The sequence below is a fragment of the Bos taurus genome, chromosome 9 (genome assembly GCF_002263795.3).
Source record: "Bos taurus isolate L1 Dominette 01449 registration number 42190680 breed Hereford chromosome 9, ARS-UCD2.0, whole genome shotgun sequence".
Taxonomy (NCBI): Eukaryota; Metazoa; Chordata; class Mammalia; order Artiodactyla; family Bovidae; genus Bos; species Bos taurus.
In genome coordinates this window covers 25,322,452-25,347,821 of record NC_037336.1, presented here as the reverse complement: position 1 = coordinate 25,347,821, position 25,370 = coordinate 25,322,452, and the positions used below count along the sequence as shown (strand labels likewise).

General features: G+C 41.2%; 1 protein-coding gene across 2 annotated transcripts; it reads left to right on the top strand.

Annotated features, from left to right (window-relative positions):
• Positions 1-7,625: 7,625 nt before the first annotated feature.
• HINT3 (histidine triad nucleotide binding protein 3) lies at positions 7,626-23,659 on the top strand. 2 transcript variants are annotated; one of them, XM_024996417.2, is made up of 5 exons: positions 7,626-7,960; positions 13,197-13,314; positions 15,529-15,598; positions 16,703-16,829; positions 21,046-23,659. In XM_024996417.2, the coding sequence occupies exons 1-5, from the start codon at positions 7,691-7,693 to the stop codon at positions 21,076-21,078; spliced, it is 618 nt and encodes a 205-aa protein (XP_024852185.1). In that variant the 5' UTR covers positions 7,626-7,690; the 3' UTR covers positions 21,079-23,659.
• Positions 23,660-25,370: the final 1,711 nt, after the last annotated feature.

Genomic DNA, 25,370 nt, shown 5'->3' with positions numbered 1-25,370 from the left:
AAATATATAGCTAAACCATCGAGTCATAATTTATCCATCCAGAGGTCACAGTGCAAATATATTTGGTATATATTCTTTCAGGCAGCTTTCTTATAAATTCATAAGTATATTTGATAAACATGGACTCATACTAGGTGAATCATCTTGTAACCTACTGAACACATGTCTGTGTCAAAGGACTATGGTTTAAGAGCACATGTTCCCATTAGACTGCTTGGATTTGGGTCTCAGCTCTGTCACTGACTAATGTGATGACATTAGGCTGCAGGAGATCACCAAGGGAGTGAGTACAGTTAAGGGAAGACTTACATGTTAAATATGTACAGCTTTTTATGTGTGAGAGGGAGGGAATGAGAGAGAAGGAGGGAGGTAGAGAGAGAAAAAAGCCTAGGACCAAAGCCCATTAGTGGTGAGAGAGGTCTGGAAGAAGAGGAAGCAGCCAAGGAGACTTGAGAAGAAACAACCAACCCAGGAGAAAAGCTGAGAGAGTGCCGTGTCCTGGAAACAAGAGAAGAAGTTCATTAAGAGGAAGATAATAATCAACTTTTGCTGAAAAGATGACCACTGAACCATTAGATTTGGTGACATGGAGGTCATTGGTCCTCTCGGCAGAATAGTTTGGATGGAATGATGGCCGTGAAAGCCTGATGGGAGGCAGTGTGAGAGGAGGGGCGCGGAGGGATTGGGAGGAGCATGGTCAACTCTTGAGGGGGAGTTTGGTTGCAAAGGAGAGCAGAGAAAGGGATCAGTAAGTGATGGGGAAACATGGACAAATGAAGGCTTGTTTTCTTGTGATATGATGTTCAAAGTGAAAGTGAAGTCACTCAGTCGTGTCGGATTCTTTGCGGCCCCACGGACTGTAGTCTACCACATTCCTCCGTCCAAGGGATTTTCCAGGCAAGACTACTGGAGTGGGTTGCCATTTCCTTCTCTAGTGATGTTCAAAGTTGGCTTTTAATAAATGTTTGCTACTGACAACAGTAATGTGACTAACTCCATATTGTATATTATTTTTATATCAGTTATTTTTTATTAAATTCTAGTTAATTTTACAATGTATTAGTTCCAGATATACAGCAAAGTATTTCAGATATATATATCTCAGAGAGAGAGAGAAAAACTCAGCCCATGTCTTCACAGATGGCAAGTTGCACAGCTGTCTAATTCCAGAGCCTGCTCTGAAGCAGGGCTGCTATTGCCCCATATGGTGCCCTTTCGAAATTAGAAAAGAGCACTCCGTTTTGCAAATAAAATTTAAAGTTCGTTTACTGTCACACAACTCAAATAGCTGTTTCCAGGGCAGCTATCCAGAATACCAGCTGGTATCAGCTCTGCCTGTGCACACACAGTGCCTGTATTTTTGCCTGCTCCCACACCAGGACACATACACTAGAAAATTTTCAAATACTTTGTTCTGCTCCTCCCACTTCTATGGCAGGGAACTATATCAAGTCCAAGGTTTGGAAACGGAAAGCAACTTTTTGAAAATATCAGGTAAGTGAGCGAAGCAATTGTAGGTATCACTAGGGATATAATCAGGACAGCTGCCACTCCACCTATGTTCACACCAGCACTGTTCACAACAGCCAAGGCATGGAAATAACCTAAACGTTCATCTATAAATGAATGAATAAAGAAGACATGGTACATATAGACAGTGGAATACTACTCAGCCGTGAAAAGAATGAAATAATGCTATTTGCAGCAATGTGGATGCAACTAGAGATCATCACACTAAGTGAAGTAGTTCAGAGACAGAAAGACAAATACCATATATCACAAAACAGAAACAGTCTTACAGATACAGAGAACGCACCTGTGGTTGCCAAGCCAGGGCATTCAGGATTGGGAGTTCAGGATTAGCAGGTGCAAACTATTATATATTGAATGGATAAACAAGGCCCTACTGTAGAGGGCAGGAAACTATATACAATATTCTGTGAAAAAGTATAATGGGAAAGAATATGAAAAAGAATGTGTGTATGTGTGTATATATGTGTGTGTATATATACATATGTAACTGAATCACTGTGCAGTACAACAGAAATTAACACATTGTAAATCAACTGTACTTCAATAATGTAAATATTAAAAAAATGTTTCATTTCAGGAAGATTCATAGAAAGGGTTTTCTGACAAATACAGGTTTCTGATAACTTTCATATCATTCTACTGAACTAGGTAAACTTGATAGCTCTAGAAAACTGTTAATTACATAGGACCGAGTAAACTGATGGGTATGGTTATAATTCTTTTGTTCTGTCTGAGATATTATATGTTCTTATATATGTTCACCATATATAAGAAAACCCTTCCCTTAAAGCTAATTATGATTTACAGCAGTTTGGTAAATTACAATGCTAAGTAGAATTGAAGCATTTATATTTTCTCTCTACCTGATTCCTCCAGAAACTGGAAACTCAGAGTTTCCCAGGAACTTTATCCAGTAAATAAGGAAGCCCACCTCCAAACAAATGCAATAATTTCAAGGTCATTTGGGGGAAAAGCCACAGAAAGGGAGAAATTTCTTCAAATCTGCTAGGCAAAATCTGTGATAAACCCTTGGCATGGCTTTCCTGGGTCCTGGGAGGTCTTTTAAAAGTTTAGTCTGAGACCTCCTTATGAAAAGTCCAGCATAGCCAATTTAAAAGAACCTATATGATCAATTACACTTACATAAGTAATCTCTATTTACTGCCTAAAACTCACCTCCCAGACAGCCCCTTCCTGTAGTTTGAGTTATTAAAAAGACATTCTAAGTTTTTTTCCCTGAAGCTTATTGCTGTAATCTATGCTTAAATAAAGATCAAATGCTCCATGACCTGTGACCAGGCTCTATTAAAAAATTGAGACTTATTCTGTTAACTGTATGGTTGCCCCAATACTTAGCAAAGAGGAATGTTAACTGCTAGAAATTCTCTTTAAAATCATAAAGATTTAATTCTGGCTTTCTGGAAACAGTGCAGTTCCCAAGCCAGGTAGCAGTAATCCACTGAAGGATGGATCTTTTGTGAGCTACAGGAACAGCAAAGCTGATCAAACTGCAAAACAGGCAGCTTGACCACAAGAACCTGATCAAGTTATGGCCCTAGTGATTGGCCCTCCTGAACTTCCTAGATTTTCCCAGTATTCCCCATAGGAAGAAGGAAATGCTGAGAAATGGGGCTATAAGAAAGGAAGCACAGGCTGGCCTGAAGGCTCGCAAGGCTCTAATCCCTAAGGTTCAACAACGGAAACTCGCTAAGAGCTTGCCTGATGCCAGCCACTGGGGCAGGGATGCACTATGGGGCTTCATGCAAAAGGCTCTCCCAGGAAAGGGGCTCCAAAGCAGAGTAAGACAAGTAACCCTTGCCTACGATTTGTGTGCCTGTAATAACCCACAAACCCATCCAATCCACCCTTTGCTACTCAGGCCAGTTCAACCTCAAGGGACACACACAGGGAAGACTGGCTGGCAGTTAGATTTTACCCAAATGCCCCCGTGGTGAGGCTGTATCTTCTTGTGTATTCGTTGATATTTTCACAGGATGGGTTGAAGCCTTCCCCACTCTACCTGAAAAGGCTACTGAAATCTAAGTCCTTTATAAAAGAAATAATTCCTTGGTTTGAACTTCCCCTCCAGGGCAATAGCAGGCCCCCTTTTATAGCCAAAATCACACAGGGGCTCACAAGGGCCCTAGGGATTGATTACAAGCTACATACTTCTTGGCCTCCATACTTGAAGACCTCCAGTCTTTAGGGAAGATGGAGAAAATGAACCATACTTTAAAGAAAACCTTAGCAAAGCTCTGCCAAGAAACTCATGACACTTGCTTCTTCTTGCAGTCCTCAGGGTCCATGTAGCCCCCAGGAGTGGTCTGAGGCTTAGCTCAGAAATGGCCAGTGGGAGGCCTTTCCTTACTATTGACATTGTACTAGATGTGGAAGTGAGCTGGACACTGTGGTATATTACTAATCTAGGACAAGTTCATAAGGCAATCTATGACTATGCCCACAAGGCACTGCCAGCCCCGACTAAAAACACACTGCAAGGGGCAGTTCCTTCACAAATAAACCCTGGGAACCAGGCTCTTCTTAAAACCTGGAAAGAGCGGTTCCCCCGAAGACCAACTATTTACCAAAATGGAAAGGCTATTGTGAAGTAATTTTAGCCATCCTGACTGCTGTCAAACTGCAAGGGATATCTATTTGGGTACATTTGTCTAGACTAAAGCTATTACCTCCAAAACCCCCACAAGTCATTAGAGAAGAGCAACACATCTGTGAGCCAGTGGAAACCCTGAGAAGCCTATTGCAAGCACAGGCATGATCCACAGGTAAGTAAAACGGTGTGTGAATAGGACTCCTATTTGCAATTTTGCTATTGTGCTGTTGCTTGCATCCTACTGGTTTGCTCGGCCACCCTCGCCAGAGAATTAACTCCCTTGTCCATGCTGGTTTAAGGGAAAATTCTCCACCCCAAAAATGCTCTGTTATTGACTCTGTGTGCCCTACTAGTCCTTGTAACCAGGGAAAAATAGTGAGAACGCTCACTTATCAACATTTCCAAAATCATGCCCAAAAGAGAACATTTAAAATAATGCGGGATATACCATCAACACTCACCACCCCAGCTGGATACTGGCCCTCCTCTTGCATTTCCCCTGATCCTTCTGGTTCCAATATTGATTAACCAACTAAATTGGGGACAATTGCCACCCCTTCCCTCTCTGCTAGTCACGCTTGCACTTTCCAGGGGGCTATTACAATGCCTTAACCTGAATCCCCTATACAACTACCCAAGGCATGGGGCACGCTCTGTTAAACTGCACAAATGGTACTTGTTTTGTATGCCTGTCCCTACCCGCCCCCCCCCCCCCCCCGCAATCGGAGACAGAATTACAGCAGATATTCTGCCTCTTATGTAGGGAGAAACTGTACTTACAACCTCCCCCACCTGTGTCCTGTTTCAAACTATGGTTCCGTCTTCCTAAACAACATGGAAGGGGAGTGTGAATGGTTGAAAGAAACATCTCATCCACCTCGTCAATCCAATTCAACCCACCTGTGGGACACTGAGCAAATAATGAGCTGGACTACAGTTGTTAACTCTGACGAAACCAACCAGATCACACTCAAGCATTTCATGAAGACCTTTATAACATGATATAATCTAAATTACCAACATAAAGATTTGTGGTCTCTTAGTTGCATAGGTACTAGCGACAGCTATGTCCTTAAGGACTATCAGCTCTGAACAACCGTAAGACATTCAGGTCTGCCCCCTTTAAGGGTTTGTTTTCCTCTGCTACTGCTAAGTCACTTCAGTCGTGTCTGACTCTGTGTGACCCCATAGACGGCAGCCCACCAGGCTCCCCCGTCCCTGGGATTCTCCAGGCAAGAATACTGGAGTGGGTTGCCATTTCCCCCTCCAATGCATGAAAGTGAAAAGTGAAAGTGAAGTCGCTCAGTCGTGTCCGACCCTCAGCAACCCAATGGATTGCAGCCTACCAGGCTCCTCCAGCCATGGGATTTTCCAGGCAGGAGTACTGGAGTGGGGTGCCATTGGCTTCTCCGCTTGTTTTCCTCTGAAGACACCCAAAACATCATGTTATGGAGTTATGCCAGGCCATGCCCTTTTTCCAAGGCCTTCATACTATGGCCTGTAAATGCACTGATGATGTCCACTTTGTGTGAGAGTGTCCTGTATGGTCTATAGGGATAAGAGGGATATTATCTATAATAGGACCAGGCTGGCTCACTCCCGAATCTGGAGAGCAAAAGGAATGATCTTAGCACAGGGCAGGGCTAGCCATAGGACAGGCAGCTCTACATGGAGGTTTAACTTATCATGAAGTAACACTGAGAAATTTCACCCGACTGTGGTTATGTGATGGAACTGATAGAACAAGCCTTAATGGGACCTAAGACCTTTCTTGTCTCTTCTTGTCTCTTTGGCTAATATAGTTCTTCATAATTGCCTGGCTCTTTGTTACTTTCTGGCAGAACAAGGCAGAGTGTGTTTGGTAACTAATACTTCCTGCTGTGCCCAGATCAATGCAACAGGACAGGTGGATGTTAATATTAAAGAAATACCCATGCAGAAAGGCTTCACAATTTTGGCAAGAGCAACACAATCTCACTGTCTGGTCAACAGTTACAGGAGCCCTACTCCCAAAGTTAACTTGGTTCCTTCCATTTCTAGGCTCCTTAGTGGCCATTATTGCTCTTTTTGGCCCTTGTCTGGTTAATCTTTTGGTTAACTTTGTATCTTCTAGGCTCCAGCAGTTTCAAGTAAGGCTCATTATGGCTCAAGGGTTTCAATCCATTCCAGCAGAGGGTGGCCCAGGTCCCTACATGTCCTTGAAACAGTCAGCAAGGGACTTCTACACAATGGCACCCCACTCCAGTACTTTTGCCTAGAAAATCCCATGGATGGAGGAGCCTGGTAGGCTGCAGTCCATGGGGTGGCTAGAGTCGGACACGACTGAGCGACTTCACTTTCACTTTTCACTTTCATGCATTGGAGAAGGAAATGGCAACCCACTCCAGTGTTCTTGCCTGGAGAATCCCAGGGACGGGAAGCCTGGTGGGCTGCTGTCTATGGGGTCGCACAGAGTCAGACACTACTGAAGCGACTTAGCAGCAGCAGCAGTGTAAGCTAGGGTCTGAGACCCCTGTCCAGCAGGAAGATGCTTCAGAAGAGGAAAACTTCAGCCCCTTAACCCTTAAAAACAAGGGGTGTGAAAGCTCACAGGGCGGGAATGAGAGAGACTGAGGACTTGGGACCCTTTGCTACAGTGTTTGCATGTGGACAAACGTCTCCTTGAGCAACAGAATATAAAGAAACTAAAGGACTAAAAATAACTGCTTGCAAGTTTTGAGCAAGCTCCAGGGAGTTGGTGATGGACCGGGAAGCCTGGCATGCTGCAGTCCATGGGGTCACAAAGAGTTGGACAGGACTGAGGGACTGAATTGAACTGAAGTAAAGCCTGAACAAATTATAAACAAGGTACAAAAAGACCAAAAACCCAACTGCTACTTCTGTGATGTCCTGAGCAGAAAGAGGGCATTACTCATGATCCCTGCACACAGCACCAAGGGGGTGGGGGGTGGGTGGGCAGACCTCCTAAGCCACCCCCGCCAAAAGACCACCAGATCTGCCCCCGCCCTCATCCCATTTAAGGGACCAACTCATGCACCCCTCCCAACCCAGGGAACCAGCAAGGGAATGTGTTACTCATTTTTCGCTCTTTCCCGAAGCACAACTCCCAAGAAAGCCTGAATTTCTTGTCAATTTCTTAAAGTTTCTAGGTCAATTCCTCGTCAATTTCTATGAAGTTCTGGAATATGTCAGACTATAAACTACAGGATTCCGCATTTATCTGTGTATAAAGAATGAGATAAAGCCCACTATTTTGATCTAGCTGGTGCTGTCAATAATAACAACAAAAGGTAAAAACAGGTGTGAAGTTCTGTTTGATATTTTGAGCCTTATCACCTAAGATTATCATTGTAGAAAATGGATACCCAAAGCATCAAAGCTCTAGAAATGTTCATTCTCGTAAAACCTACGAATTTTTTAAAACTTTTTTTTTTTTTTTTAAGACATCATTATACACTCGAGGCACTTTATGTTGCTGGCTTCCGGGAGATGACGTTCAGAACGGTCAATAAGTGCCATTCGGCTCCCGGGTAGAGCGCGAACGTGATGTCATCGCGGCGTGGGGCGCGAGCCGGCGTTGTGGCGGAAGTCCTGAGTCGTTACCACCGAGACGCACGGGGATGGGCGACTGCCGCCGGTGGCGGCGGCTCTTCCGTGTCGCGTCCTTGCGCGCCCCCGCGTGGCAGTCAGCGTGAAGGCCAGCCTCTGGATTTTGCGGCTCCGCGGCGAGTCACCTTGCGGCTCCGGTCGCCCTGGATCCGCGCTGTGCCCAGCTCCCGGCCCGGCCCAGCGCCAGACGAGGGGCGACGCCTCGAGGTAAAATCTAGGAGGTGCAGGAGGCTAACTGCAAGAGGCCCTGTTGTCCCGGAGAGGTCTCTCAGCGGCGCAGAAGAGCGGGTGCGATGATGGAGGAGGAGGAATGCGGTTTAGGGAAGTCGTGTGCCCGCTCTGAGCCAGTGGCGGCTGCCCAACCCGCGGGGTCCCCAGGGGAGACCCCCGCGGTCGCCGCAGAGTCCCCGGAGCTCGCGAACTACAGTAGCAAGTGCGTGTTCTGCCGGATCGCGGCGCACCAGGATCCCGGCACTGAACTCCTGCACTGTGAGGTGGGCTGCGACGCGCGACCCGGCGCGGGTGGGATCCGGAACGCCCTTGGGGAGCTCCGCTTAGGGCGCCTCAGCTCAGGGGGGCCTCGCCGGCGTGGATCGGGTGGGGACGGTCCTGGGTAAATGGAACTGGGGGAGGCTGGGTGTCCTAGTGATACAGACAGGCTTGTTTCTCTAGGCGCCGGGAGTGTCGCCAGCCTCGTTTACTGTTCTAATGGGAGACAATGTAGATATAAAACCTCTCTCCGCAGCTGCCGAGGTGGTCGGTGGACAATAGTGACCTCTGATTTTATTAAAGGAACCTCCTCCTACCCCACCTCCCCCCCCTTTTCTAGACACTGCCTTTACGTTCTGCAAATACTGATACTGAAAACAAACTAGTAGAAAATAGATAATGGTGACTGAAAAGCCCATTTGTTAGATTGACTGAAAATAGGCTGGCAGAAGTGGTCCGTGGTCACACAATTAGTTAATGCATTCTGATTTCCACTAAAGAGTCCAGTTCCTTAGAAGTGTTATTATCAGTTAGGATATGTGGAAATTTTCAGAGCATTTAGACTTTGCTCAGATATTTTAAAACAGATATCGGGTAGGCACTTTCGTCTACCAGCTTGACTGGCCTTTAAAGAAACAGTCTTTTGAAAGAATCAGCTCCAAAGATTCTGGGCTTTGTTTTTGTTTTGTAGTAATCGTTCATTGGTTAAAAGTAAATTGAATTCCTTCTAAGCACTGTTGGAAATTCAGTGGTGAGCAAGGTAAATAAAGGCTAGTAGTCCCTGTCTACATTTTATAATCTAAAGGGTGGAGTTAGTACCGACAGAAGAGGCAGCTGATAGTGCACCGTGCTACGGTGAGACGGTTTTACTACCTGCAGTATTTTGCAAGGCCCGTGGGAGGGGCACCTGACCAGACTTGAAGGGTTAGGGAAGAGCTTCCAGAGGAAGTGAGACATGAAAAAATAAGTATGGTCAGGTGAGGAGGAGGAGAGAAGAATGTCTTCGGTAAAGAGAACCTTCCGCGGTTTGATCTCTGCCACTGGCGAATAGAAATTCAATCTAACTGGAGCACAGATAGAGTTTGAAGGGGTGAGTGGTAAAAGATGAGGGTGGAGAGGTAGGCGAGGGCCAAGTTATTAAGGCTGTTGTACTTCATATTAAGCAGTTTGGGCTTTATTTAAAGAGTGAAAGGAAGGAAGCTCCACAGTTTATTGCTACTGTTGATGCTGGGTTGGAAGAAAATGGTTGAGGTCCATGAAAACGTTTGATCTTTGAAAGATCATCTGGTACCCTGGGGGAGAATGTTTGGGAGAGGACCAGGCTGGAGGCATAGAGATTGGTTATGAAGCTGTTGAGGTAATCCAGCCTAATATAAAATGTAATAATGGGGATGAAGAAAAGCAGATCAATTTAGGAATAATTAGGGGTCTGACAATGCAGAGGTCTGCATTTCTAGCCCAGATGATAGGAACTGCCAGCTTATAGGTGGAAATTGAAAAGAGGGAAATTATCACCGCACGGATGAAGGAGCCTGGTAGGCTGCAGTCCATGGGGTCGCTGGGAGTCCTACAGGACTGAGCGACTTCACTTTCACTTTTCACTTTAATGCATTGGAGGGGGAAATGGCAGCCCATTCCAGTGTTCTTGCCTGGAGAATCCCAGGGACTGGGGAGCCTGGTGGGCTGCCGTCTATGGGGTCGCACAGAGTCGGACACGACTGAAGCGACTTAGCAGCAGCAGCAGCAGCAGCAGGACATATTTGTAGGGTAGTGAAGGGATCCCTGCACAGAACTCTGAAGAACCCTAACATCGTAAGAGACAGGTAGAGGATGAAGACCTGTAAAGGGGACAGAGAAACAAAGGGAAAACTAGGAAAGCGAAGAGAAAGGAATATGTTGAGGAGATAGGAATTGGCAGCAGTATCTACCTTCCCTCATCCTCATATCTGGGTTGGATGACTCTCCAGTATGCATGCAGAGAGGCCAACTTAGATTAGAACTGGTTTTGTCCCCAGGGTGATGACCGCTGACCTTCAGGAGAACAACTGCAGTGCAGTGATGGGGCAGAGGGCAGATCGCTGATGAAAACCTCAAGATTCAACCTAAAACATTGAAGACAGCAAAGACAGACAAGTTCTGAAGGAAGTTTGGCAGTCTTGGGGAGAAGGGAGAGATAGTGGTAACTACAGGAGGAGGTGGAGTTAAGAGAAAGTTTTATAAAACAGGGAAGTCTTTGGTGTGCTTAAATCCCGATGGGCAGGTGCCAATGGAGAAAGGTTTAAACTGGCCCCAAGAGGTAGAGCTTTATCCCTGGGAAAGAGGAAATTCAGTCACCCGTCCATTACTCAGCATTTACATGAGTGCCTTCTGTGTGCCAGACACTGCTGGAGGCATTGGGATACAGCAACAAATAAAATGAGCAAAAATCCCCGTCCTCGTGGCGCTTACATTCTACTCACAGGAAATAGACAATAAGCAACATAATAAATAAAATGCATAGTTTCTTAGATGGGGAACAACAAAAGAGAAAAGGGATGCAGTTTTAAAATTTTAGTAAGGAAATGCTTCACTAAGAAGGTGGCATTTGAGGACTTCCCTGGTAGTCCAGTGGTTAAGAATCTGCCTGCTAATGCAGGGGATACGGGTTTGATCCCTGGTCAGGGAACTAAGATCTCATGTGCCCTGGAACAACTGGGCCCGTGCACCACAACTACTGAGCTGGAGCCCATGCCTGCATGCCTCAATGAAAGAGTCCATATAACACAACAGAGATCCTGTGTGCTACAGCTAAGATCTGATGTAGCCAAATTTTAAAAAATTAAGAAAAGAGGGTGGCATTTGAATAAAGCTCTGAAGAAGGAGAAGGAGAAATGTATATCATTTATAAAGTACAGCTATGTCATATAGAATATGACAGATATACAGTGTATTTGTGATATTAAAGTATCATGTGGTGTCATTGGAGATCAGCTTGTCAGTCACCTAAAGTTTAGATGAGCAGTATGGATACTGATCATTTCATGGCAAATAGATGGGGAAACAGTGGCAACAGTGTCAGACTTTATTTTTGGGGCTCCAAAATCACTGCAGACGGTGACTGCAGCCATGAAATTAAAAGATGCTTGCTCCTTGGAAGAAAAGCTATGACCCACCTAGACAGCATATTAAAAAGCAGAGACATTACTTTGCCAACAAAGGTCCGTCTAGTCAAGGCTATGGTTTTTCCAGTAGTCATGTATGGATGTGAGAGTTTGTGTAGAAAGCTGAGCGCCAAAGAATTTATGCTTTTAAACGGTGGTATTGGAGAAAACTCTTGAGAGTCCCTTGGACTGCAAGGAGATCCAACCAGTCCATCCTAAAGGAGATCAGTCCTGAATATTCATTGGAAGGTCTGAGGCTGAAGCTGAAACTCCAATACTTTGGCCACCTGATGTGAGGAACTGACTCATTTGAAAAGACCCTGATGCTGGAAAAGATTGAAGGCGGGAGGAGAAGGGGACTACAGAGGATGAGATGGTTGGATGGCATCACCGACTCAATGGACATGAGTTTGGGTAAACTTCAGGAGTTGGTAATGGACAGGGAGGCCTGGTGTGCGGCAGTCCATGGGGTCGCAAAGAGTCTGACACGACTGAGCAACTGAACTGAACTGATGGATACTGATAAGGAAGTTCATGATACATGTACAATTGCCTTTCGTCATTATTCTTGTTGAAATCAAGATTATTGGTATGCATATGAGGTCCTTGTCCCAGTTGAATTTTAGTTCTTGGAATGGAGAACTAATGAGCAACAGTGCATTCTGTCAGTGTTTTTGAGGGAAACTATGCTTAAGGCACCCCACTCCAGTACTCTTGCCTGGAAAATCCCATGGACGGAGGAGCCTGGTGAGCTCAGGCCATGGGGTCGCTAAGAGTCGGACACAACTCAGGGACTTCCCTTTCACTTTTCACTTTCATGCGTTGGAGAAGGAAATGGCAACCCACTCCAGTGTTCTTGCCTGGAGAATCCCAGGGACCCGGGAGCCTGGTGGGCTGCCGTCTATGGGGTCGCACAGAGTCGGACACGACTGAAGCGACTTAGCAGCAGCAGCAGCATGCTTATTGATACTGATTTTAGTTTTTACTTAATTTTTAAGTAGGAGAAATTGAATAAGCTTATTTAGGGAATATAGATTTTTCTCTTGGAAAAGCTTGAAACTCAAATGTTAATAGATTGAAAGATTCACTGTTTTGTTTCCTTTTCTTTTTTCCTTACATTACTGTGTAGAGTTTAAAAAACAGAAAACTGATGCCATACATATCTTAGCACAATATACTGGAGTTTGTTTTCAATATTTTGAGTCTTTTTTAATGCTGTAAAGTGGCAAATAAAAAAACAAATTTTGGAAAAAGTTTTAAAATGTAATCCCATGTAGATGCTAGATGATGCTATAATTGAAGAAAATGTGACTTTGGAAAAAAACTAAATTTAAAAAAGAATTTATCAAACTTGCTATGATTCTGTAGTCACACCTTTAAAAGTAGGCTCCCCCGTCCATGGGATTTTCCAGGCAAGAGTACTGGAGTGGGGTGCCATTGCCTTCTCCGAAAAGTACATATTAGGAGGAGAAAAACCTTAGGGTAGAGATGGAGAAATATATAATGAAAATTTTTAAAAATTTGGGATTATAGTAATGAATTTAATAGCTTCATTCATAATTTTTTCCTTGAAATTGACTTTAAAAAAGTCTTTTTCTTCTCTGGGATAAATGAGTGTCTCATGAAGGAAGCTAAAGCTTATGTTTATGGACATAATGCATAATCACAAAATTGCCCAATGGAGATTAGTTGTAACGTAAGTACCATTTCCATATCAGACTGAGATTTATGATGTCTGACACATGCCTCAACCGCATTAGGAAATTCTTTTTAAAAATTTACTAACAAATGACACATTTTTTTTTTTCCTTTAGAATGAAGACCTAGTTTGCTTCAAAGATATCAAGCCAGCAGCACCTCATCATTATCTTGTGGTACCAAAGAAGCATTTTGAAAACTGCAAATATCTAAAGAAAGATCAAATAGAACTCAGTAAGTGGATGGTGGTATTCTTCACGGTCATATCATCTTGAACTGGCATCAGTGATGGCAGTGACAATTGAAATAGTTGAGACAGGTATTGTGATAAAGGAGCATGTGGCTTTTTAAACTGTCATTATGGAAAATTTCCAGTATATACAAAAGTAAAGAAAATATTTAGTATAGCCTTTATGTCCTTATCATCGAACCTCAACATTTATTAACTCGTGGCCAGGCTGGCAAGAATACTGGAGTGGGTTGCCATTTTCTTTTCCACTGGAGCTTTCCGACCCAGGGATGGAAGCTGTGTCCCCTGCACTGGTAGGAGGATTCTTTACCACTGAGCTGCCAGGGAAGCCCCTTCTATCCTTTACTTATAATAAATTGAATATGTATATTTAAAGACGTGAAGATAGCAATGTAATTGCATCTGGCATTTTAAAAAAACAATATAATGTGGAAATCTCCATCTTTTAACCTGAGCATGTAGTTCAGAAACATTTAGTATAACTATTGACATAGTTGGGTTTAGGTCGGCCGTCTTGCCATTTGTTTTCTATTTGTCCCACTTGCTTTTTGTTGTCCTGTTTCTTCTTTCCTGCCTTTCTGTGGTTGATCAAACATACTTTTTTTTTTCAAACATACTTTTAATATTCCACTTTAATTTATCTCCTGTCATTTTAGCCAATTTTCTTTGTATTTTTTTAAACTAGTTGCTATAGCGAAATTAAAATACACATCCTACAATTATAACAGCCTACTCTTAGAATTAGCATTGTATCAATTCAAAATATGAGAAACTTTGCAACACTTTGTTATTGTTGTCATTTATATTTCATCTATATACTTTATAATGCCATGTTACTGTTAAAATGATTAAATAGTCATATATCCTTTAAAGAAATTAAAAGAAAAAACAGTCTTTTTTATTTATTCAACTGTTTGGCATCTTGGGGGTATTTTTTTTTCTCATTTTATACTTTCAAGAATGGTTTTATGTTGAAAGCAAAAGCAAGTTGAATAATCACACAGGTCTCCATATTGAACCAGAAACCAGGCAACATTCATCTGAATATTTTCAGTTTAATTTGTCATCCAGTTAAGATCTCTGGACTAGATTTATGGTGCTGAAAGTCCTTCTCCATCTTGTTACATGGACAGTAGCATGCTTCTACCATCTCTCTCTTATTTTAAAATTTTTTCATTGAAGTATAGTTGATTTTCAATATCATGTTAGTTTCAGGTATACAGCATAGTGATTCAGTTATACATGTATGTATATATATTCTTTTTCAAATTCTTTTTCCTTACAGGTTATAACAAAATACTGAGTATAGTTCCCTGTGTTATACAGTAGGTACCTGTTGGTTATCTGTTTTACATATAGCGGTGTATGTATGATAATCCCAGCCTCCTAATTTAACCTTACCCCACGCCCTCGAATCTTGGGAGACTTTTGAAAGAAAGCAAGATACAGTCTGGCTTGAGCTTTTTTTTTTTTTGACTGAGTGGTACTGACCTTGTCATGGAAGCCTTCCCACTCAAGCCTGACTTAAGAGAAGCAAACTGATAGCAATGATTTTAAACCTCTTATAAAACTATCCTCTGCAGATTCTCTCACTTCTTCCCTTTTTAAATGCTTGATTACACCATTCAGAAACGGAAGGGATCTGAAGTTTGGCACTGTGCTTGAAGATACCAGGTTGCCAAAAATGTTTTAATGGGGAAGCATATCCCATCTGAAGACCGTGAAACACTGAGACTAAGATGCTAAGGCAGATGAGAGTTTGGAAGCCAAAACAAACATTTAGTCACAGCAGGGCTAGTGTATAGGGGGTGTCATATTCCTAATTTAAGTTCAAAGGCAAGTTCAAAGTTTTCTTGTCTTCTTAACTCAGACAAGTTTTGTGTAGATACTTGGTTTCCTTATGATTAGAATTAGACCACAGCAAGATCAGATGTCCTAAGTAGTATCACTTGATAACTTGATAATATCCCTCAAGAGCTGTTTAGAGTCAGCTCATGTGTGATAGTTTGTGATAGGTTGAACCTTCGTTTCAGGTGTTGATCAGCAAACGTCTCAGTAACTTAGAGCTGTTGAAGACGTCTTTAAATGTGTATCTATTTGATATGACTTTTTACTAGGATCTAAAAGTTTGGGTTAATAACTTGGTAATGAACTTAATGTCTCCTAGAGCATAATGTAGTTTCTTTCCTGTTTTACAGTTGAGAACATGGTAACTGTTGGAAAAGCCATTCTAGAAAGGAATAATTTCACTGACTTTGAAAATACAAGGTATGTCTACTTCCAGATAGAAACCAATACATACAGTTGGTTTTTCTCAAATGTTATTTCCTCGGGAAAATGAAAGTAGAGATGCAGAGTTCATGGTTTAAATGCAGTTTTCCTGAAAGTGAATATATTGTTCATTAGTAAATTTAATAAACAAAACTTTTCACATCTCAACATCTTCTAATAAGCACCACTTAGAGGTTAGACAGACAGGAATATTCAAGCAGTGGGCAGGTAAAACTAGTTACTTAGTCTTCTTTGTTCAGTATGTGCATTCCTATAAAATTGTGTATAAACTGAATTTCCTTAGGGAAAAAAATCTAACTTACTTTTAGTATTCAAGAAACTTAAAGTGATGAAAGTTTTTTTAGTGATGGTAAGGAAATGACCACTTTATTTAGGAGAAAGCATGCCATCTACTGGTCATGTCTTAGAAGTAAGGACTCTCTACTTCTACTCCCTGTCCAGTGACTCAGCATTTTTTAGGAAAATTAAAGATAATATGATAAGAACTGAAAGTGAAAGTGAAGTCGCTCAGTCGTGGCTGACTCTTTGCGATCCCATGGACTATAGCCTACCAGGCTCCTCTGTCCGTGGGATTTTCCAGGCAATAGCCCTGGAGTCGATTTTTGCAACCCCATGGACTATATAGCCTACCAGGCTCCTCTGTCCATGGGATTTTCCAGGCAATAGTCCTGGAGTTGATTGCCATTTCCTTCTCCAGGGGATCTTCCCAACCCAGGGATCGATCCCGGGTCTCCCACATTGTAGACAGATGCTTTACCGTCTGAGCCACCAGGGATAAGAACTGAAGTAAGATATAATGCCAGCTCAGAATTAATAAGAGTTATACAGTGCCATAATATTCTGTGAAAGCTTTTCTTGATGAAGACTTTATCTTACTGTGAACTTCAACATGAGAAAGAATGGTGTGAATACTCTAAAGTTCATGTAGAAAAACAGTGGAAGAGTTGTTTGAGTGGTAATCTGTCTACCTTAGGTAACCTGTTTTGGGTATCTTTAATATTTATGTGTTTTAACCTGAAAATATAGTTGTAAACTATTGTAGAACTAATCTGTCAGTTATCTCGTACTTTTCTGTTTCAGAATGGGTTTCCATGTGTCACCATTCTGTTCCATTGCCCACTTGCACCTTCATGTTCTGGCACCAGCTGATCAGCTGAGCTTCATGTCAAGATTGGTTTATAGAGTGAATTCCTATTGGTTTATCACAGTGAGTATTATTGTTACACTAGCAGCATACAAAAATATTTGCCCTTTTGGTTGTAGTTTTTCTTTTCTTGGCAACAGTAGATACTTACTAGACTTGGTCATCTGTTTTAACATACTATTTGCACATATCCAAAATAATCTTTGTAATTTGGGGGACTTTCCAGGTCATCAGATCTGTAGGAAGAGACACCGTGGTGAAGTCTCTGAATTGTAAGCAGAGGATATGATATAGAAGTTCGTGGCATTAATAGTTCTGAATTCTGGCTCCATTAGTTATTCAAGTGACCATGTGCAAGTTACTTAAACTTTTTAAGGCCCAAGTTTTTTGTCTACTACTGACTTATAGGTAATAGTGCCTGCCTCTAGGGTTCAGAAGAGGATTGATGATTTAATTAACATGGTGCAGTGGTAAGGAGTCCGCCTGCCAATGCAGGAGGTGCAAGAGCCAAAGGTTTGATCCCTGGGTCAGGAAGATCCCATGGAGGAGGAAGTGGCAACCCGCTCCAGTATTCTTGCCTGGAAAATTCGGTTGAAAGAGGAGCTAGGTGGGCTATAGTCCATGGGGTTGCAAAGAGTTGGACACAATTGAGCGACTAAGCACAGACACACACAAACACACACATGTGCACAAAGTGCTTAAAACTGTACCTTGCAGATAGTAAGGGCTCAGTAAATGCAGCCTGTATCATCATTAGCCTCTTTGTAAAAACAGAGAGCCAAGTAGCATCAGCCACTAAACCTGAAGTTGAAGTTGTGAGTCTAAAAAATTGAAGAATTCTGCTTTGCTAGAGCAACAGTAGAATAGAATTCTACTGATTATAAGCTTGTAACCCGACAGTCAAGCTTTTAAATTATTAAATTTATTCAATTTAAATTTAGTCAAGTTATTAAATGACTCTGTCTTTCCAGGGCCACTTGACTAGTAATTTACCAGTTTCTTATATGTCCATGATGATAAGGTGACCTGTAGCAGCTATATCTGAAAAACCATCAAATTATAAATTAAGTAATTACCATTAGTTAATATATATTATTATTATAGTCATATTACAGAAGAAATGAAAAAACATTTCATTTTTAGAAACTTCGTATTTCAGACTTTTTATCTCTTTCTTCAACTTGTCCAGATTATTTTATTTAATTAAAAATATATTTAAGATGTATGTGCGTGCATGCTAAGTTGCTTCAGTCATGTATGACTCTGTGTGACCCCATAGACTGTAACCTGCCAGGCTCCTCTGTCCATGGAATTTTCCAGGCAGGAATACTGGAGTGGATAGCCATGCCCTTCTCCAGTGGATCTTCCTAACCTAGGAACGAACCCCTGTCTGTTACATTCCTGCATTGGCAGATGAATTCCTTACCACTAGTGCCACCTGGGAAGCCAAGATGTATGTGTACCTCAGATTAAAAAATGGGACATTTTGTAGGAAGCTGGTGTGGTCTCTTTAAAAGATTGGTATGATAAAAAAGAGGTATTTTTTTTATCTGTATTTCTCATTTTCTATACTATGTTTTATAATAAAAAATAATTTAAATACATTTTTATAACTTCTAAACTGTACTCCTTAAAAGATTTTTTAGTTGGGAAAAAAATGAATGAACAAAGTTATGATATCTGTTAATGGTTCATCCTGGGAATCTGAACTCTTCTTAAATATAGATATTAAGTATGTATTATGAGACTTTGAAAAAATCAAAATAAAGATATTAACATTTATTCTGAAATCTTATATAGTATTCCAGATATATAAGATGATTGAGTAAAGTACCTGAAATAATACAACTAGAAGACCTTAGTTTTTATTCTTTTTTAAATAGATTTTTTTTTTTAAAGAATTTCAGGTTCACAGCAAAATTGAATGGAAAGTTCAGAGAGTTCCCATATATCCTGTGTCCCCACGTACTCACAATCTCTCCCACTATCAACATCCTACACCACAGTGATACGTTTGTTATAATCCGTGAAACTACATTGATATATCCTTATCATTCAAAGTCCATAGTTTTTATTAGGGTTCATTCTTTGTGTAGTATATATACTGTGGCTTTGGACAAATGTATCATGACATATATCCAACACTGTAGTACCATGCAGAGTAGTCAAAGTGCCCTAAAAATCCTCTGTGCTCTGATATTTGTTTCTACCTGCCCCTTAACCTCTGGTAACCACTGATTTTATTTTATTTTTTTTCCAAGTCTCCAGTTTTGCCTTTTCCAGAACATCATATAGTTAGAATCATATTGTATGTAGCCTTTTCACTTCTTTCACTTAGTAAAATGCATTTCAAGTTCCTCCATATAGTTTACTTCTTGATTTTTAAAAAATAATTCTTACTGAGCTTTGGCTGTGCTGGGTCTTGGTTGCTGCACGGGCTTTTCTCTAGTCTTGGCGAGTGGGAGCCACTCTCTGCTCATTGCAGTGGCCTCTCTTTGTGGAGCACAGCCTCTAGGGCACATGGGCTTCAGCAGTTGTGGCACATGGGCTCAGGAATTGCAGCTCCTGGGCTCTGGAGAGCAGGCTCAGTGGTTGTGGTACACAGGCTCAGTTGCTCCACAGCCTGTGGGATCCTCCCTGGCCAGGGATTGAACCCTTGTCTCCTGCATGTGCAGGCGGGTTCTTTTACTGCTGAGCCACTAGGGAAGCCCCCCTAGTTTACTTTATAAAACTTTAGTGTTATATATTTCTTTTTCTTTTTGAAACTTTCTGACAAATAGGCAATGTGGATAAAAATCTGCCTATTTATATACAAAATATTAAATAAACACCTTTCAGTTCAGTTCAGTTCAGTTCAGTTCCTCGGTCATGTCCGACTCTTTGCGACCCCGTGAATTGCAGCACTCCAGGCCTCCCTGTCCATCACCAACTCCTGGAGTTCACTCAAACTCACGTCCATCGAGTTGGTGATGCCATCCAGCCATCTCATCCTCTGTCATCCCCTTCTCCTCCTGCCCCCAATCCCTCCCAGCATCAGAATCTTTTCCAATGAGTCAACTCTTCACATGAGGTGGACAAAGTACTGGAGTCTCAGCTTCAGCATCATTCCTTCCAGAGAATACCCAAGACTGATCACCTTTAGAATGGACTGGTTGGATCTCCTTGCAGTCCAAGGGACTCTCAAGAGTCTTCTCCAACACCACAGTTCAAAAGCATCAATTCTTCAGCGCTCAGCCTTCTTCACAGTCCAACTCTCACATCCATACATGACCACTGGAAAAACCATAGCCTTGACTAGACGGACCTTTGTTGGCAAAGTAATGTCTCTGCTTTTGAATATGCTATCTAGGTTGGTCATAACTTTCCTTCCAAGGAGTAAGCATCTTTTAATTTCATGGCTGCAGTCACCATCTGTAGTGATTTTAGACCCTCAAAAAATAAAGTCTGACACTGTTTCCACTGTTTCCCCATCTATTTCCCATGAAGTGATGGGACCAGATGCCATGATCTTAGTTTTCTGAATGTTGAACTTTAAGCCAACTTTTTCACTCTCCTCTTTCACTTTCATCAAGAGGCTTTTGAGTTCCTCTTCACTTTCTGCCATAAGGGTGGTGTCATCTGCATATCTGAGGTTATTGATATTTCTCCCGGCAGTCTTGATTCCAGCTTGTGCTTCTTCCAGCCCAGAGTTTCTCATGATGTACTCTGCATAGAAGTTAAATAAGCAGGGTGACAATATACAGCCTTGACGTACTCCTTTTCCTATCTGGAACCAGTCTGTTGTTCCATGTCCAGTTCTAACTGTTGCTTCCTGACCTGCAGACAAATTTCTCAAGAGGCAGATCAGGTGATCTGGTATTCCCATCTCTTTCAGAATTTTCCACAGTTGATTGTGATCCACACAGTCAAAGGCTTTGGCATAGTCAATAAAGCAGAAATAGATGTTTTTCTGGAACTCTCTTGCTTTTTCCATGATCCAGCGGATGTTGGCAATTTGATCTCTGGTTCCTCTGCCTTTCCTAAAACCAGCTTGAACATCTGGAAGTTCACAGTTCACATATTGCTGAAGCCTGGCTTGGAGAATTTTGAGCATTACTTTACTAGCGTGTGAGATGAGTATAGTTTAAAAACAATTGAGAGTTTTTCGTAAGATTTTTAGGAAAAGAATATGTAGTATCCAGCTCTTCTGTTGTGGCTTATTATAATAGGAGTGCCAGTAAAATTATTTCGTATAGGCTATGGTAATTAGAATAAAGATATGTTATTTTTTTAATTACAGGCTGATTATTTGATTGAAAAACTAAGAACATGAAAATGTCAACAGTGGAAGATTTTCTAATCTTGGCTCAACATAGACTAATATTTTCATCTCTTTGAAGTCTAATTACAATTGTAAGGTTCACTGGGTTTTATGAGAAGCTATTACTGGGTAGCCTTAAATTGTTTCTTCATGTTTGTTTCGTGAAACGTGTGATATAATCATATAAATTCTTTGTCATTGACTTTGTTTTAATGGCTCCTGTCTAAGGTATAAGATACTCTAGATAAAATCCCATTAAAACAAATTCTGTTAATCAAGAAGGGCTCTGTATTTTTTTAAGAAATTAAAATATTTTTATTTCTCTGTAAGTAGTCAGTTATAATAGTGATTTATTTATGAAGAATAAACTGGTATAAAAGTACTTTGTTGGAACGTTTGTTATAGGAAGGAGAGAAAGAAATTACTTATTGATTGTTCTGTAATTTTACATGTAAAATTTCAAAATAAAGAGTACCATACTACACAGTGATCTCTGATCTTGATGGAAAGAATTGTATATGTGTCACTTTTTACTCAGACTTCAGATGCTGGTTTTCACTTCCTGAAACCTAGCATCTTTGTAATAAATTGATACTGAAAGCTATATAGTATATATATAAAATTAACTTTTCTCTAACAGTGAATTTGCTACAACAAATGAATTTGGTTATCCAAGAGAATTCATTGTAATGGAATTTTACCTGTAAGAATATAAATGGGGAAGACACATGAAGTGGTTTTATTAATATATTAAAAACTGGAGGAAGCTGCTGCTTGATAATTTGTTTACTATACCAAATGAAAATTAGAATTAAAAAGTGATTAGACCTGTGTTTTATCATGAACAAGCCCTGACTTGAAAGTAGAGATGGATAGGCGTGGATGAGAAAATGTACTTTAATAATACATTAATATTATTGATAAATCATTTCATGAGACATAGTTGTTTAGGAATTTGGTGCTAATCTACACTAATAGTAGTGAATGTGAATGAAAAATAAGCACTGAAAGCTGATCTTACGTTGTGCCAGTGTATAACTGTACCATGCACATGAATATAAATGAACATAAGGATTAAAGTATTGATCGTGGAAATAATCTGAGAAGACTAGTTTTTTTTTTCTTCCTTTTTGGGGGGCATTATATTAAACATAGTTTTAAGTAATGAAATACTTATTACAATTACAATGTTTAGTTACAACCTCTAGTCAATATTGTCTAGTTCATTTATTCACTCAACAAACATTTGCTGAGCATTTAAGTTGTACCAGGCACTGCCAGGATCAGGAAATATAGAAGTGAGAAAGGACCATCTGCCTTTAATTGCCAATACAATGATCAGACAAAACCAGTGAGTACAAGTTGGTGTGTTAAGTATCAAAGTGTCCACAGCCGTGTCTATGGAGAGGGAAACACTGGAGACAGGTGGCAGAACTAAGTGCTCATGACTCAGTGTTAGGCAGGTGGATCGTGGACGTTAAGGCCGAGAGACGAACGTGCACTTTCCTTGGGTTTTGCCTCCATTATTATTTACTTTACAATTGAATATCCGGATTCCATTGTATTCACTGGAGGTGGAGAGAGGGGTTGCTACTGCTGCTGCTAAGTCGCTTCGGTCGTGTCTGACTCTGTGCGACCCCATAGACGGCAGCCCACCAGGCTCCCCCGTCCCTGGGATTCTCCAGGCAAGAACACTGGAGTGGGTTTTCATTTCCTTCTCCAATGCATGAACGTGAAAAGTAAAAGTGAAGTCGCTCAGTCGTGTCCGACTCTTAGCGACCCCATGGACTGCAGCCTACCAGGCTCCTCCATCCATGGGATTTTCCAGGCAAGAGTACTGGAGTGGGGTGCCATTGCCTTCTCCAGAGAGAGGGGTTATGGGCTCTCAAAATCATATTTACGAGTTTGTCAGCACTACTGTATTAAGTAGCTTGCTGAGCACCTACACAGATTCGCAGTCACACGTTCCTATAAATCAGTTCAGCCGTGACCAGCTTCTTCAGGAAAGGAGTTTTCAACATGTGCAACGTGTCGTGCTTTGTGACCTTGTGGTGACATAATGGACAGTATATGATAGTAACATGTAAGCTTTTTAAGGAATTCTCAGAATTCTCAGATGCCCTATGGGCTTCACAAAAAATGTTGATTAGCCATTTGATTTAATCTGTATGGGGTTATACCCTCTCATAGTAAGCTTTTTTCCTTTGCTGGAAAACCCTTGGAGCCTTAAATTTTTAGTGGCACTTCTCCTGTCAAGGTTAATAATCGAATTATGACAACTGAAATTCACTCAGCTTTTGCAGTAATTTAATTATTAGGTTTATTTAAGTATACAGTTTAATTATTAGTTTATTTATTTAATTATTAATATCTGGTAACGCTAGCTGCTACAGTTATAACATTAGCTCAGTAAAAATGCTAATTCATAACCTGTCTTAAAAATGTTTAAAGTAGTATCAAGAGCGTTATTAATGCATGTTGTGATACTATTTTTGGTAACTGCAGAATTTTAAAATTATTAATAATGAACTGTTTCAAACTGTTTACTTAGCTAAATTTCTGCTAAATAAATATGGAAAAATATTGTGTGAAATTTTGTCTCTCTGGACTTTAAAAAATTTTTTTGTTTTTAAAAGATTGTGCTTTTTTAGAGTAGTTTTAGGTTCATGGCGGAATTAGGAGAAAGGTACGTAGATTTCTTATACTTCCTGTCCCTACACATGCAAGGCCTCTCCCATTATCAAGGTTCCCCACCAGAGTGGTGCATTTGTTATTAATACAACTGATTAACTTACATTGACACATCAAAATCACCCCAGAGTTGATAGTTTATCTTCAAGTTTACCCTTGGTGTGGTACATTCTGTGGGTTTGGACAAATAGATAATGAATGACATGTAGGGGTTTCCCAGGTGCCCAGCGGGTAAAGAATCCACCTGCAATACAAGAGATCCGTTTAATCCCTGGGTCAGGAAGATCCCCTGGACGGCACAGCGACCCAGACCAGTATTCTCGCCTGGAGAATCTCATGGACAGAAGAGTCTGGTGGGCTACAGTCCATTAGGGTTGCAGAGTCAGACACAACTGACACGACCGAGCACACGCGGATGCTCCCTAATGACCTGTATCATTATGGTATCATAAGACTGTGTATTGAAGGAAGCTAAAACAAAAATCAGTTCATTCCTGTAAGTGCCCAAAGTCCCTGCCTTTCCAGACACTCATCCTCTCTTGCCTTGAATGTTACTAGAATCTGTCGACTGGGCTTTCTGCTTCCATTATTGGTTCCGTTCTAACACAGCCTCCATCAGAGTCCATTCTAAATTACTGACCCGATTATGCAATTTTCTTTCTTATGAAAACATCCATTTACCATCAAGATTATTCAGCAACCTTTTCAGCTTTATCTCCTGTTCTCATAGTCCACATGCCAGATGTTTTTTACTATTTCAACTAAACTGAGCACACCTCTGAAAATCTGTTCACTTTTAAAGGCCAGGTTAAAACGTTGCCTCCTTAGGGAAGTCATGTCTGATACTTCCCATCCCCAACCACAGCATTATTAAATGTACCATCAGCTGTGGTCCATGACATTTTATTTTCCTAGCATAGACCTTACACAGTCTAGCCAGGAAATATGGTGTATTTCTTGCCATTGGATTTAAAACTCTTAGTTGGATGATTTTTTTATCCTTGTATTCCCACTGCCTTAACCCGGTGACTGATGCATAATACCATTCAGGAAATATTGTATTTTAATTTCTGCGTCTCTTAAAACATTACCATAACAAACCAAAATCTGGTCAAGCATCATGATTTAACGATTTCAGGCAGCTTTCAATCCAAAAATCAAGAGTACAACCTAGATGTTAGGACCTTCCTGGCATTACAGCAGTGTCCATGACCAAGATAACTCAGGTTTGAAACCTCAGAGATTCCAAAGAATCCACCCACATGAAGCATTTCCTGCAGCTAACAACCGTACCTTTGCAGGGCAAGAGGAAAGTGTTATCTAGCTCCTGCCATCTTGTTGACTCACTTTTCCTCTACTTCTTCTCTCCTTGCCTTGGGGACACATTTATCTCACTTTCACTCTGGAATTTAAAAACTTGCTCTGAAGCCTCAGTTCTAATCACCATGCCTGGGCCACAAGAACTCACCTACCTTAGGAGGTTATACTGGAAAATCACCATGGACAGGGGAGCCTGGCGGGCTACAGTCTGTAGGGTCACAAAGAGCTGGACACAACTGAAGTGACCTAGCACAGGAGGCTATATTAGTTATTTTCTCAGCTAAGGAGATTTA